The sequence below is a fragment of the Dipodomys ordii genome, unplaced genomic scaffold (genome assembly GCF_000151885.1).
Source record: "Dipodomys ordii isolate 6190 unplaced genomic scaffold, Dord_2.0 Scaffold13, whole genome shotgun sequence".
NCBI classification, from domain to species: domain Eukaryota; kingdom Metazoa; phylum Chordata; class Mammalia; order Rodentia; family Heteromyidae; genus Dipodomys; species Dipodomys ordii.
The window spans coordinates 13,566,024-13,579,339 of record NW_012267229.1 but is presented as its reverse complement, the minus strand read 5'-3'; the positions used below and the strand labels follow the sequence as shown (position 1 = coordinate 13,579,339).

At 47.7% G+C, this 13,316-nt stretch overlaps 1 protein-coding gene across 1 annotated transcript; it reads left to right on the top strand.

Annotated features, from left to right (window-relative positions):
- Positions 1-51: 51 nt before the first annotated feature.
- On the top strand, positions 52-13,316 carry Plagl2 (pleiomorphic adenoma gene-like 2). The gene is made up of 3 exons (XM_013011115.1): positions 52-116; positions 6,806-7,178; positions 11,981-13,316. Exons 2-3 carry the CDS (start codon positions 6,919-6,921, stop codon positions 13,209-13,211), a joined length of 1,491 nt encoding a protein of 496 aa, XP_012866569.1. The 5' UTR covers positions 52-116; positions 6,806-6,918; the 3' UTR covers positions 13,212-13,316.

The following is a 13,316-nucleotide window of genomic DNA, read 5'->3' as shown; positions in this document are numbered from 1 at the left end:
CTCTACCACTTGAGCCACAGCACCACTTCCGGCTTTTTTCTTTTTGCTTATGGGGCCTGAGCGGGCCTGGCGGAGCCCGAGCGCGGCCCGGCCCGCAGCGCGGGGCTCCGAGTGCGGTGAGTGCCGGCGAGGGCCCCTGGGGACGGCGGGGAGCGGGGCGGGAGGCAGTCTCGCTGCGCCCCGCACGCCGGGTGCCCGGAGCGGCGTCGTTCCTCATCTCGGGGCCCCTTAGCGCGGTCTCACCCCCCCACCACCACGGGGGGCCCCCTTCTGCGCCAGCGTGGCCCCAGATAGGCCCCAGGGTGACGGAAACTCTCCCCGGAACTCATACCTGTGTCTGGGGGACCCGAAGAAGTCCCATTAGTCTCCCAAGACCTGGAGACCCACAGCCTGAGGATCCCTCATTCCCAGCCAGGCTCCTTGGTGACCCAGATAGCGCGCTGCCGACCCTGCGGGGGACCCGGGTCTGGGGGACGTTGATAAGCTGCACCTGCTCCCTCCCTGGGACACGCCTACCCCGGCCCACTTACCCCTTTGCTGCTCCAAGAAGTCTGCTCTTTATTATACCCTCCCTTCCGTTTTCTAGACTTTTGTAACCCCTTTAAGGCTTCCCCCAAATACCTAGGGTCTGAAGAATCCCAAAATAAGTTCCTACTTGTACGTAGCCCTCGTTCCAGGGATCGTACTCAAAAACTCTAGACCATACCTATCAGGAAACGGGTTTTGAGACCCTCCCGAAATTATTTATAACACTTTTCAGCTTTTAGAATCCCCCCTGCCTCATTCTTGGAGACCCCCCCCTTAGAAACCCCAATGACTTGCCCTTCTTTTCCTCCCCTGAGATGCGATCCCCCCCCTTTCCCTGAATTCCTTTCCTCTCAGCACCAGTCCATTCCAATCTCCTAATCTTGGGGGGGAGAAGGGGGGAAAGATTCACAATTTCTACCACACCATGGGATGGTTCACAAGGTAGCCCCGAGAGCCTGGTTCCTGCAAATCCAGCTCCATGGTGTAGCCCAGCTTGGAGGGGAAATAACAGTATGGGGGAGTTGGTGCTTCACCTGCAAGTGTAATCTGTCTCCTGGCTTGTGTGTTTTTCCACCTGTCAGCCTGGGGCTGTGGTAGTCTGGCCTTGAGTTTCTAAACCCTCCCCCTTCCTCCCAAGGAGAGGCCACTAGATTGGGGGGTGGGTGTCTAAAGGTGGTTTCCTCCCTGTAAAAATGAGGCCATCCTGTGGTGCGGCCATTTGTTCAAGGCCTCCCCAGGAGTGGGAGGCAGTGGAATCTGAGGAAATAGGGAATCAAAGGGACTCCAAAGAGGCCCATCTACACGGACACAAGAACTAGCAGCCTGAGAGTAAATCCAACCCCTGTTAATCCTGTTTGATGTTTCTTGGAATGATGCAAGTCATTGAGGCTCGCCAGCCTCCCTGTAATTTAATTCTCCCACCACTCTGGGGTGTGTGTATGTGTCTCTGTCCCCATCCATCCGTGTGAGTTTTGTGTGAGTTCTGTGTGAGACTGAGGGAGCAGCTACTCCCATTCCCTTTTCCTTCCCGCTGTTTTCTAGCCCACCACCTTGCCTTTTGGATTTGTTTCTGGTGCCCAGGTTAGGACTGCGATTTGTTGTTGTTGTTGTTGCCTCCCCCCCCCCTTTCTAAATCTATTTATAATTTCCCGGTTGCTATTTTGAGTTCTCTTAAGAGAAGACTGTTCATTCCAAGAAATAGTTCCTGGGTGTATTTCCATGTAGGCAGGTGTTGAATTAAGTTCTTCAGCTCCCCAAGTAGCTCTTAGGCAGGAGGGATAAAAAGCTATTTTAGGATAGTCACTGAAATGGAGCTGTTAATCCTCTGTGGGTCTCTTTGGTTAAGAACACTTGGAGATTAACCCTTTCCTTGGTGCAGAGTTGGGGGATCTCTCTCTCTCTCTCAGCCGTTTTAGAGAGTGGGGAGTTGGGAGAATTGGAGTATGGCAGCAGAAATGGGAACATGCAAGTCCATGCAAAGATAATAGCTCGCTTTTTGGGGGCTCTTGTAGCAGGCCAAACCAAAGGCTTAGCCCTTTCCATACCTGACTAAAATAATCCTTACAACAAGCCTGGGAGGTGAGTATTTTTAGCTTTACTTTACAGATGAGGAAACAGGCTAATAATGGAGAAAGAACGTAGTTTCTATAGAGATGATGTAACACCATAAAACTATAGTTTCATCAGAAGGCAGCAAGTATCACGGCGCATAACAGGCAGACAGGAGCTTCCAAAGACCGTACTGAGTTTTTGCCAATAGCTGCTACTTGGGACATGAGTCTTGAAAAGAGTCTAGAAAGAGGGTAGAATAAAAGCATAATAAAGTGGCTGTCCAAGTGAGAGAAAAAACTGGCCTTGGAGATGTGCTGCAGGAGGTGAAGTAAGGGGGTTAGCTGTGAGGGAAAGAGGAAGGCCACATTCTGGGGAGATGTTGGGGAGGAAACTCACTCTGAGGCATGAGAAGTATGCTAAGGAGGGCAGTGTGGGAAGAAGTATTATTCAGGCGCTATGCAGAAAAAAAGGCATACTTGGACCTCGGAGGGCACTGTGTGTATTTGGCACGTTTCATGTCACTTCCAAGATGATTATTTCATGTAATCCTCTGAGAAAATCTGATAGGCAAGGAGAATAAATGTCTATTTTGGAAATTGGAGAGAGTGAGTTTCCATGGAATAAAGTAACCTTGCCTGTGGTGTCAAAGGCAGTAGGTAGCCGCTCTAATGATAGCAAGTCCAAGGTGCTTTCCATGCTACCTCCCCCTTCAGATCAGACTTCAGAAGGAATCAGGCTGAAAACCTCCTGAGTTTTACCAGTAGCAGGGAGGGATTGTGTTTGTTTTATGGGAACAGGTCTGTCAGCTTCTCTATAGTTACGGTTAGTGTAGCATGTGAGACCAGAAGAACAGCTTTGAAAGAGAAGCAGAATTCTTTCATAGTTTTACCTAGGAAGGAGAAGTCTTAAGGAACTGGCCTGATTATATGAGACAAACCCGGGAGTCTGGATGAAAGGAATTTACAGACAAAGGACACAGAGAGAGACTAGATCCCTAAAAGCGTTCCTAGGTAACATTAGCAGCTTTGGTTATCCAACAGCCTGTTGGTGACTATAGGTAAGGACTTTGCTATGCTTTTTAAAAGGCCCTGCTGAGTAGAATCTGGGTGGTGGCTATTTTCTTTTTTATAAAGTCATAGCTCTATGAAGTGCACATGGAGTGAGCACATGGTTCCCGTCTTCTTCCTTTGGTTCTATCAGTACAACCTCACAAGCTCTTCCTAGTCACCACCACCTTCTTCCTAGAAGCCCATTACTCACTGTTTCAGTAGCAGCATGCTAAACTGCTGTGTCTTCTTGTTTGTACATGTTCAAGAGAACAGATGAGTTGGACGTGTAGGAGGTGGGGGAATCTACCATTCTTTTTTTGAGTTTGTGCAGAATTTCTAGGTTAGGGGCTGGGAAGGTGGCTCAGTGGTAGAGCGCTTGCCTTGCATGCCTGAGGCCCTGGGTTCGATTCCTCAGCACCACATAAGCAAAAAGAAAAAAGGCCAGAAGTGATGCTGTGGCTCAAGTGGTAGAGCACTAGCCTTGAGCTGAAGAGCTGAGGGACAGCGCCCAGGCCCAGAGTTCAGGCCCCATGACCGGACCCCCCCCCCCAAAAAAAAAAAACGAATTTCTAGGTTAGGTTCCCATCTCACAGAGCTTTGTCGCTTGCTTCCCTCTGGCAGCCATTCCCAACACTCTAGAGCCTAAGGTGCAAGATTCAGATACAAAGTGGGAGCAGAATCTAACTTTGAAGTCCAGGGAAATTCCCTCCAAACTAGACCTGCACACTTGAGCTTACTCTCTACCAAGTTCCAGTGTGCATAGTAATCGCTGGTATTATAAACAGGTAATTCCACCCTTGGCAAGGAGGAGAGGACTTAAACAATGAAACCCAGACGTCAGAGGCCTTTGAAAGGTTTCTAGTGAAGCAGGCAAATAGGCCATGATGATTCGAAGTCACCAATGGGTGGTTTTTAGTGCTGCCATGCATGTGATTCATGGAAAATGCATCTACCTTTCTACTGATCCTTCTAGGCAAATCTCCAATGATGGGGAAATGTTTATCATATTACATTGCAATGTTTCTTCAAGAGGAATGGTTCCTGAACAGGATGTAGCTCATGTTAATGATGAGCAAAGCTCTCTGGGGCATGAACCCGCTGATACTATCATCTCGTTCATGGCCAGTCTGTTGGATGAATGGTCACTGTAAGCAGCAGGTGCTAATGAGCTGAGCAAGCATTCTGTGGCCCACAGCTAGTTTGTGCAGTTGGAGCCCTCCCCAGATTCTTGTGGACAGTTCCCAGATACCCACTTTGCCCTCTTCACGTGGAAAAGCCTCATGACCAAATTTTGATATAATCTCTCCAAAAGGGAATCTCCCTATTGTAGCAAGTTGAAATGTAGTTGGTCATGTGTGATGATCTAGTAAGTATAAATGTGGGTCTGTTGTCTCCCTTTTGAGGGACTGTATAGTAACTTCTATCCTTTTCCTGAGTTGATCTCAGAAAAGGAATTGTGTCACTTTTGTGCCAGGCCTTTACTACTTTTACCAAGGGGAGAATCAGACTTCAAGATTTTAGCCCTCCACTTTGGAAGGACTGAATTGAGTTTAAACTAGAACCCTTGGGCATAAATTTAGTCCCAGAGAATCAACTTGCATTCCATGACTAATATACTCATCTAAAAGCAAGTTGAAATTCTTTTTCTAGACATTGGGTATATGGAGATGAAAGAGGCATGACTCTCTCAGAGAGTCAGGTGGTGAAAACAAAATTCTAATGCTAGCATATTCTCAGTCCTGTAATCCTAGCTACTTAGGAGGTGGAGATCAGGAGAACCCAGACATGGAAGTTCATAAGACTCCATTTTAACTAGTGGCTGGGTGTGTTAGTGGGCACGTATCATTCCAAGGTTTGGGAGGAGTACAGTGGGTAAGCACATTGATGCACATTTGTCATTCTAGCTATAAAAAGAGGCATAAACAAGAGGATCACAGTCCAGGCCTGTTCAGGCATAAAGTGAGACCCTTTATTGAAAATATCCAATGCACAAAGGAGCTAAAGCACCAGGTGCTGGTGGTTCACGCCTGTAATCCTAGCTACTCAGGAGGCTGAAATCTGAGGATTGTGGTTCAAAGCCAGCCTGGACAGGAAAGTCCATGAGACTCTTTTTTTGGGGGGGAGGGGGGTCCGTTCATGGGCCTGAACTCTGGGTCTGGGCGCTGTCCCTCAGCTCTTCAGCTCAAGGCTAGCGCTCTACCACTTGAGCCACAGCGCCACTTCCGGCTTTTTTCTTTTTGCTTATGTGGTGCTGAGGAATTGAACCCAGGGCCTCTGGCATGCAAGGCAAGTGCTCTACCACTGAGCCACCTTCCCAGCCTCTTTTAACTGTATTTTTTTTTGTCTTTTCTTTTTTGGTACTGGGGATTGAACCCAGGACGTTGCACTTGCTAGGCAAGCGCTTTGCCACAGAGCAGCTACATCCCAGCCCTCCATGAGAGTCTTCAGTAAGCCACCAGAAAACTGGAAGTGGCGCTGTGGCTCAGGTGGTAGAGGGCTAGCCTTGAGCTAAAGAGCTGAGGGACAGCGCCCAGGCCCAGAGTTCAAGCCCCATGGCCAAAAAAAAAAACAAAAACAAAATAAACAAAAAACTGAAGCCATGGCTCAAGTAGTGGAAGACCTGCTTAGCGAGCATGAGGCCTTGAATTCCAATACCTACACACAAAAAAGAGAAGTGGCTGGATACCAGTGGCTCACACCTGTAATCCTAGCTACTGAGGAGGCTGAGATCTGAGGATCACGGTTCAAAGCCAGTCCGGGAAAAAAAGTCTGTGAGACTCTTATCTCCAATAAACCACTAGAAAAAAACTGGAAGTGGTACTGTGGCTCAAGCGGTAGAGCGCCTGCCTTGCCTGAAGAGCGCAGGGACAGCACCCAAGCCCAGAGTTCAAGCCTCACGACTGACCAAAAAAAAAAAGAGAGAAAGAGAGAGAAGTGCATATATGTCCTGAATCTAGAAGAGGAGCCACTTGGCACTTAGATTGTTGGCTAGTTGTTGATGAAGAGACCTAGCTGGGCCTGGAGACCACAAGATCACGAAAGGAAGTAGAGGTCAGAATGGGACCAGTACTGGTTTAGGGAAAATGCTGAGTCTGCAATGGCCCCTTCAAATGGAATCTCCTGGTATTGCTGCACTGCTGAGAAGTCCTTCTGGCCTAGGCCCTGCCTCTCAAGAGTATAGATTTTCTAAGAAAAGGATTCTTCTTTCCCTAACCTTTTGGACATTTAATTGCCCCTTAGCACCTCCATGAGAGAACTGGAGAAAGTAGTAGATGAGGGGCAGGTAGGTAAACAGGAAGAGAAGGAACTGCTGTCTCTAGTGGAAAGGATGTAAAAGTGAAGTAAGAAGAGAAAGTATAGCATTTCAGAGCTCAGATTATCTTTGTATTAGCTAGACTGTACTAGTAATAATAGTTAACCACTAAGTACTTCTGGGTACCCAACCTTGTACTGAATGCTTTATATCCATAATCCCATTTAATCCTCAAAACACCCTTATGATTTCAAAGATTGTTATGTCTGCATTATAAATGGGAAAACAGCTCAAGGGAGTAATTGTCTGAAAAATCACACAACTTCCAAATGGGAGGGCTGGTGTTGGAGTGGGGTCTGTCTGCCTCCAAAGCCCACGCTCTCATGGCATTGGGCTCCCTAACACCAGGTGTTTGATGTTTCAGGTGAAGAGATTGTTTTCTGAAGGCTACGTTGGAGGCTGTGACAGAGCGGAGAGCCTGGCGAAGCTGATGGGGAGGCTTTCTGAGTAACATGGCCCTTTGCCGTTAGCCTTGCCATGACCACATTTTTTACCAGCGTCTCTCCCTGGATTCAAGATGCAAAGCAGGAGGAGGAAGTGGGCTGGAAACTAGTTCCTAGGCCTCGGGCCCGGGAGACAGAGAGTCAAGTGAAGTGCCAATGTGAAATCTCGGGGACACCCTTCTCAAATGGGGAGAAGCTAAGGCCTCATAGCCTACCCCATCCGGAACAGAGACCATATAGCTGCCCTCAGCTGCACTGTGGCAAGGCTTTTGCCTCCAAGTACAAGCTATATAGGTAGGTGACGCTCCCGTACCTCTTCTTGCTCTGAGCTTCTCCAGGTCAAAGCCAGAGAGACTCCACTGAGCATGGAGGTTTCAGTGAAAGTTTGTCCCACACACGTTCTCTATACTCTTAACCACTTGAAGTCAGTCAATAATAGGGTTTTGATTGTTGTTGGGTTTTTTTGTTTTTTGGTTTTTTTTTGCCAGTCCTTGGGCTTGAACTCAGGACCTAGGTGTAGTCCCTGAGCTTTTATGCTCAAGGTTAATACTCCACCATTTGAACTATAGCTCTACTTCTGGCTTATTTTGGTGGTTAATTGGAGATATGAGTCTCATGGACTTTCCCACCCAGACTGGTTTTGAACTACAGTCCTCAGATCTTAGCCTCCTGAGTAGCTCGGATTTATAGGCACGAGCCACCAGCACCTGGCTAATAGTAGTATTTTGTCGTGGGGCTTGAACTCTGGGCCTGAGCACTGTCCCTCAGCTCTTCAGCTCAAGGTGAGCACTCTGCCACTTGAGCTACAGCACCACTTCCAATGATTAGAATCTTAACCAAAGTTAAAACTCTGTTTTAGAACTTCAGAAGAAAAAAGAAGCTCTTGTGGTCCAATCTGTATACTTTAAAGTGGAGGCTCAGAACAGGGATGTAATTGAACAACTTTGTCTTCTTAGGTCCTGCAATACTATTACTACTGAATTTACATGCTACTAAGATGACCACATCTGTCTCTGTAGAGTCCCTGGTGCCCTCTATGGCAGGGACTTGTGAGGAAACATGTAAGCCCAAGAATCCCTATTCAGGGGCTGGGAAAGTGGCTCAGTGGTAGAGTGCTTGCCTTGCATGCATGAGGCCCTGGGTTCGATTCCCCAGCACCACATAAACAAAAAGGAAAAAGCTGGGAGTGGTGCTGTGGCTCAAGTGGTAGAGCACTAGCCTTGAGCTGAAGAGCTGAGGGACAGCGCCCAGGCCCAGAGTTCAGGCCCCACGACCAGACCGAAAAAAAAAAAAAGAATCCCTATTCAAAGTGAAATAGAATGTGAAAGCCTTTGTTATGGCAGATGTTGCAAGGTTTAGTAGGGGAAAGAACCTGAGAGAGCTATTTTCATTTTACTCCTGTCTTTCCATTAGAGGAACCATGCACTTGCCCTTTACAAATGACATAGACCAGCCTGGTATACAGTCATCTAACCATTCCTCTATCCAACTATTTATTTGGCCTTTGTTATGTACCAGGCACAGTGCTTATTGCTAGGGTTGGAATATTGAGCCAGAAGGATGGAGGTGCTATTTCTCCTAGAATTTACCTTTTTAACAATGGGGCAGGTAGTAAAAAAGTAAGTATATAAACAGGATGACCACAGAAAGCCTTAGTTCCTCATTGGAAAACATTTGATAGAAAAGAACTAAAATAGGCCACTAGAGTTGGTCAAGATTGCCCCCAGGGCCTAGTACTGTTTGATTCTCTGTATGCCTTCTGTCTTTTTTTTTTTTTTTTTTTTTGGGTCCGGTCTAGGGGCCTGAACTCTGGGCCTGGGCGCTGTCCCTCAGCTCTTCAGCTCAAGGCTAGCGCTCTACCACTTGAGCCACAGTGCCACTTCCAGCTTTTTTCTTTTTGCTTATGTGGTGCTGAGGAATCAAACCCAGGGCCTCGAGCATGCAAGGCAAGCGCTCTACCACTGAGCCACCTTCCCAGCCCCTGCCTTCTGTCTTAGGGGTACTCTTAGCACTATCATTCCAGACCTTTTTTTTGGCAGTACTGTGGTTTGAATTCAGTGCTTTGAGCTTACTAGACAGGCACTGTGCCACTTCAGCTGCTGCACTTCCAGCCCATTGTGTTTTGGGGTTATTTTTGTGCTAGGGTCTTGCTTTTAGCCTGGATTGTAATCCTCTTCCTAGCTTAGCTGGAATGGCAGGTGTGAACCACCATTCCAAGCTTTTGCTGTTGAAATGAGGTCTTAACAAACTTTTTTTTGCCCAGGTTGGCCTGGAATCCATAATCCTCTCAATTTCCACTAATGAGTAGCTAGGCTCACATGCTTGAAGCACCAACATCCAGTCTTTGTCGACTTCCAGTGAGAAGTTGAAGCAAAGGTTCTGGCCCAGGAGGCAGGAACCCTGACATAAATCACTTGTGATTATTTTATGAGTCACAAATGCTCTATGGGCTTTAGTTTTCTCACCTGAAAAGTTAGACTGATTTCTCAGCACTTTTCTGCCATATGTCTTCCTGTCATTCATGTTAGATTGATGGCTTACATAGACATGAGCACACATATGTAGCATGAGGATAACCCTCCAGAAAAGGTCACTAGAGAAAGCTGTGACATTTCTGAATGAATCCACTCTGTGCCACTTAACTGACTGGTGGGTGGGGCTACCTGATGGCTTTAGCTACCTCACTGGAGAACAGGATTAATGATGTGGCTCACCCAGATCCTCACAATCTTGTTGCGTTGATTCTGTTTATGAAGCTATGATTTTCCGTTCCTGGACCAAGATAGGAACAGATAAACTAAGGGATCATGAGGTACTGTGACACTAAAACCTACCTTCCTTCCTTCCTTCCTTTCCTTCCTTTCCTTCCTTTCCTTCCTTTCCTTCCTTTCCTTCCTTCCCTTCCTTCCTTCCTTCCTTCCTTCCTTCCTTCCTTCCTTCTTTCCTTCCTTCCTTCTTTTTTCTTTGTTTTTGGTATTGGAGTTTGAACTCAGGTCTTGAGCTAGATAGGCAGTTGCTCTACCACTTAAGTCATGCCCCCAGTCCTTAACACATTTCTTTTTTTTTTTTGGGTCTGGTTGTGGGGCCTGAACTCTGGGCCTGGGTGCTGTCCCTGAGCTCTTGAACTCAAGGTTAGCGCTCTACCACTTGAGCCACAGCGCCACTTCTGCCTTTTTTTCTGCTTATGTGTTACTGAGGAATGGTTTACATAGTAAGCAGATCCAAAGGTACAAATGAATTGTTCTCACTCCCAAGCCATTGTTCCTCTCCCCAAAGTCAGTGGTAGGATTAGTTTCTTAGGTCCTTCCTGACACATTCAAACTTGGATTCCCTTTTTCATTTTTAAAGGAATCATATTACATGTACTATGTTGAACTTCCTTTTTTGGCTTAGCCCTCCCTGTGTGTCTTAGAAACTTGATTCAGATCAGGAAGTTTACATATTTTCATTTTTCCATTTATTGTGTTATTTAAATATTTTGGGGAGGATGGAGAGGCGATATGAAGAGTTGAACTTAAGGCTTTGTGCCTGCTAGGCAGACATTTTACCATTTGAGCTGTACCTCTAGTCCTTATAATTTTAATATAATTTTTTGAAGAGGAAATACAAATAATTCAAAATTTAGAAGATATCAGAAGCTTTGCCATGAAAATACTCCATTGTATCCATCTGTCCAGTTTTCTCTCCCATAGGCTATCAGTGATCTCCTCTTTCTTTTTCTTTTTTTCTTGGCCAGTCCTAGATCTTGAACTCAGGGCCTGGGCACTGTCCCTGAGCTGCCACTTTTGCCCAAGGCTAGCACTCTACCACTTGAGCAATAGAACCACTTCTAGCTTTTTCTGATTATGTGGTATTGAGGAATCGAACCCAGGGCTTCATCATGCTAGGCAAGCACTCTACCTCTAAGCTATATTCCCAGCCCTTGGTTTCTCTTTCTTCTGTGCCAGTACTGGGGCTTGAACTCAAGGACTTGGTGCTCTTGCCTGGCATTTCTGATTTATGTTTGACACTCTACCACTTGAACTATACCTCCATGTCAGGTTTTTGCTGGCTAATTGGAGATAAGAGTCTTTTGGATTGGGGCTGGGAAGTTGGCTCAGTGGTAGAGTGCTTGCCTCGCATGCATGAGCCCTGGGTTGGATTCCTCAGCACCATATAAACAGAAAAAGCCAGAAGTGGCGCTGTGACTCAAGTGGTTGAGCGCTAGCCTTGAGCTGAAGAGCTCAGGGACAGCACCCAGGCCCAGAATTCAAGCCCCATGACCAACCAAAAAAAAAAACAAAACAATCTTGTGGATTTTTTGTTTTGGTCAGGCTTGTTTCAAATCTCAGTCCTCAGAAGTCACCCCCCCCATCCCCCCGCAGAGTGGCTAGGATTATAGATGTGAGCCACCAGTGCCTGGCTTCAGTTTTTTTTATATATCCTTCTATAAATATCCAAGCAAGCATACATATATTTCCCCTTTTTCACATACAGAATTTTCTTTACATAGTCTGCTTCCTTTTTTCCACTTATGCATCTAAGGAGCTTATTCCTTAAAGGTACTTTTAAAGCTGCCTCATCTTTTAAATAGTTGGATCATTTTATAGAGTTAGCATAACTATAAAACAAGTTCCCTATTGATAGGGTAGATGTTTAGGTTGTTTGTTTTTGCTACTATAACCAGTACTGCAAAGAGTAGCGGTACATAGATGGATTTTGCAGAGATGTCTGGAATATGGTTGGCATAGAATTCCATTTCCTTCCTTTGTCTTCCCTCCTTCCCTTCATTTTTGTGCCAGTACTAGGGTTGAACTCAGGGCCAGGGGACCATTCCTTAGTTTTTTGGCTTAAGGCTGGTACTCTTAGCACTTGAGCCACAGCTTCACTCCTGGCTTTTTCCTGATTAATTGTCTTACAGACTCTCTGTCCAGACTGGCTTCAAAACAGAATTCTCAGATCTCAGCCTCCTCACTAGCTAAAATTACAGGCACCATTGTATCACTTTACCATAGTTTTTAAAAATCTGGTATCCTGTTAATAGACACCTGGCGGTCCATTCAGCCCCCTGATCTCCCCACTTTCTGCATTGACCGGTCTTCTCTCACTACCCTTAGGCACATGGCCACCCACTCGGCCCAGAAACCCCACCAGTGCATGTACTGTGATAAGATGTTTCACCGCAAGGACCATCTTCGGAACCACTTGCAGACCCACGACCCCAACAAAGAGGCCCTCCACTGCTCCGAGTGCGGTAAGAATTATAATACGAAGCTGGGCTACCGCCGCCACCTGGCCATGCATGCCGCCAGCAGCGGTGACCTCAGCTGCAAGGTCTGCCTGCAGACCTTCGAGAGTACCCAGTCCCTGCTAGAGCACCTGAAGGCTCACTCACGCCGGGTAGCAGGTGGTGCCAAGGAGAAGAAGCACCCCTGTGACCACTGTGACCGGCGATTCTATACCCGCAAGGATGTGCGGCGGCACCTAGTGGTGCACACAGGTCGGAAGGACTTCCTATGCCAGTACTGTGCCCAGAGATTCGGCCGCAAGGACCACCTGACACGTCATGTCAAGAAGAGCCACTCACAGGAGCTGCTCAAGATCAAGACAGAGCCAGTGGACATGCTAGGCCTCCTCAGCTGCAGCTCCACAGTCAGCGTGAAGGAAGAGCTGAGCCCTGTGCTGTGCATGGCCTCTCGGGACATGATGGGGGCCAAAGCCTTTCCTGGCATGTTGCCCATGGGCATGTATGGTGCCCACATCCCTGCCATGCCCAGCACAGGCATGCCACACTCCCTGGTGCACAATACACTCCCCATGGGTATGAGCTACCCTCTGGAATCCTCACCAATCTCTTCCCCAGCTCAGCTCCCTCCAAAATACCAGCTTGGATCTACCTCATACTTGCCCGACAAATTGCCCAAAGTGGAGGTGGATAGTTTCCTGGCGGATTTTCCTGGAAGCCTGTCTCTCTCATCCGCCGAACCCCAGCCCGCCTCACCTCAGCCGGCGGCAGCTGCGGCCCTCCTAGATGAAGCACTGCTCGCCAAGAGCCCCGCCAACCTCTCTGAGGCCCTGTGCGCTGCTAATGTGGACTTCTCCCATTTACTGGGCTTCCTTCCACTTAATCTGCCCCCGTGTAACCCACCGGGAGCTGCAGGAGGCCTCGTCATGGGCTACTCCCAGGCTGAGGCCCAGCCCCTGCTTACCACTTTGCAAGCTCAGCCTCAAGATTCCCCAGGAGCTGGGGGACCCCTGAACTTCGGGCCTCTGCACTCCTTGCCTCCTGTCTTCACTTCTGGCCTGAGTACTACCACCCTGCCTCGTTTCCATCAAGCATTCCAGTAGCCCCCACGGAGGCCCACTGCTCAGTCTTTGGCTCTGTCAGGGAGCCTTAAACCCACCCCGTCCACATCCCCATGAAGGCAGCTGAGCTTTCAGAGCTGGGTTCAA

Coding starts and splice junctions, on each gene's coding strand:
- Plagl2 (XM_013011115.1), top strand. CDS start 6,919: ATGACCACATTTTTTACCAGCGTCTCTCCCTGGATTCAAGATGCAAAG. Junction 7,179..11,980: donor TCCAAGTACAAGCTATATAG/GTAGGTGACGCT, acceptor CACTACCCTTAG/GCACATGGCCACCCACTCGG.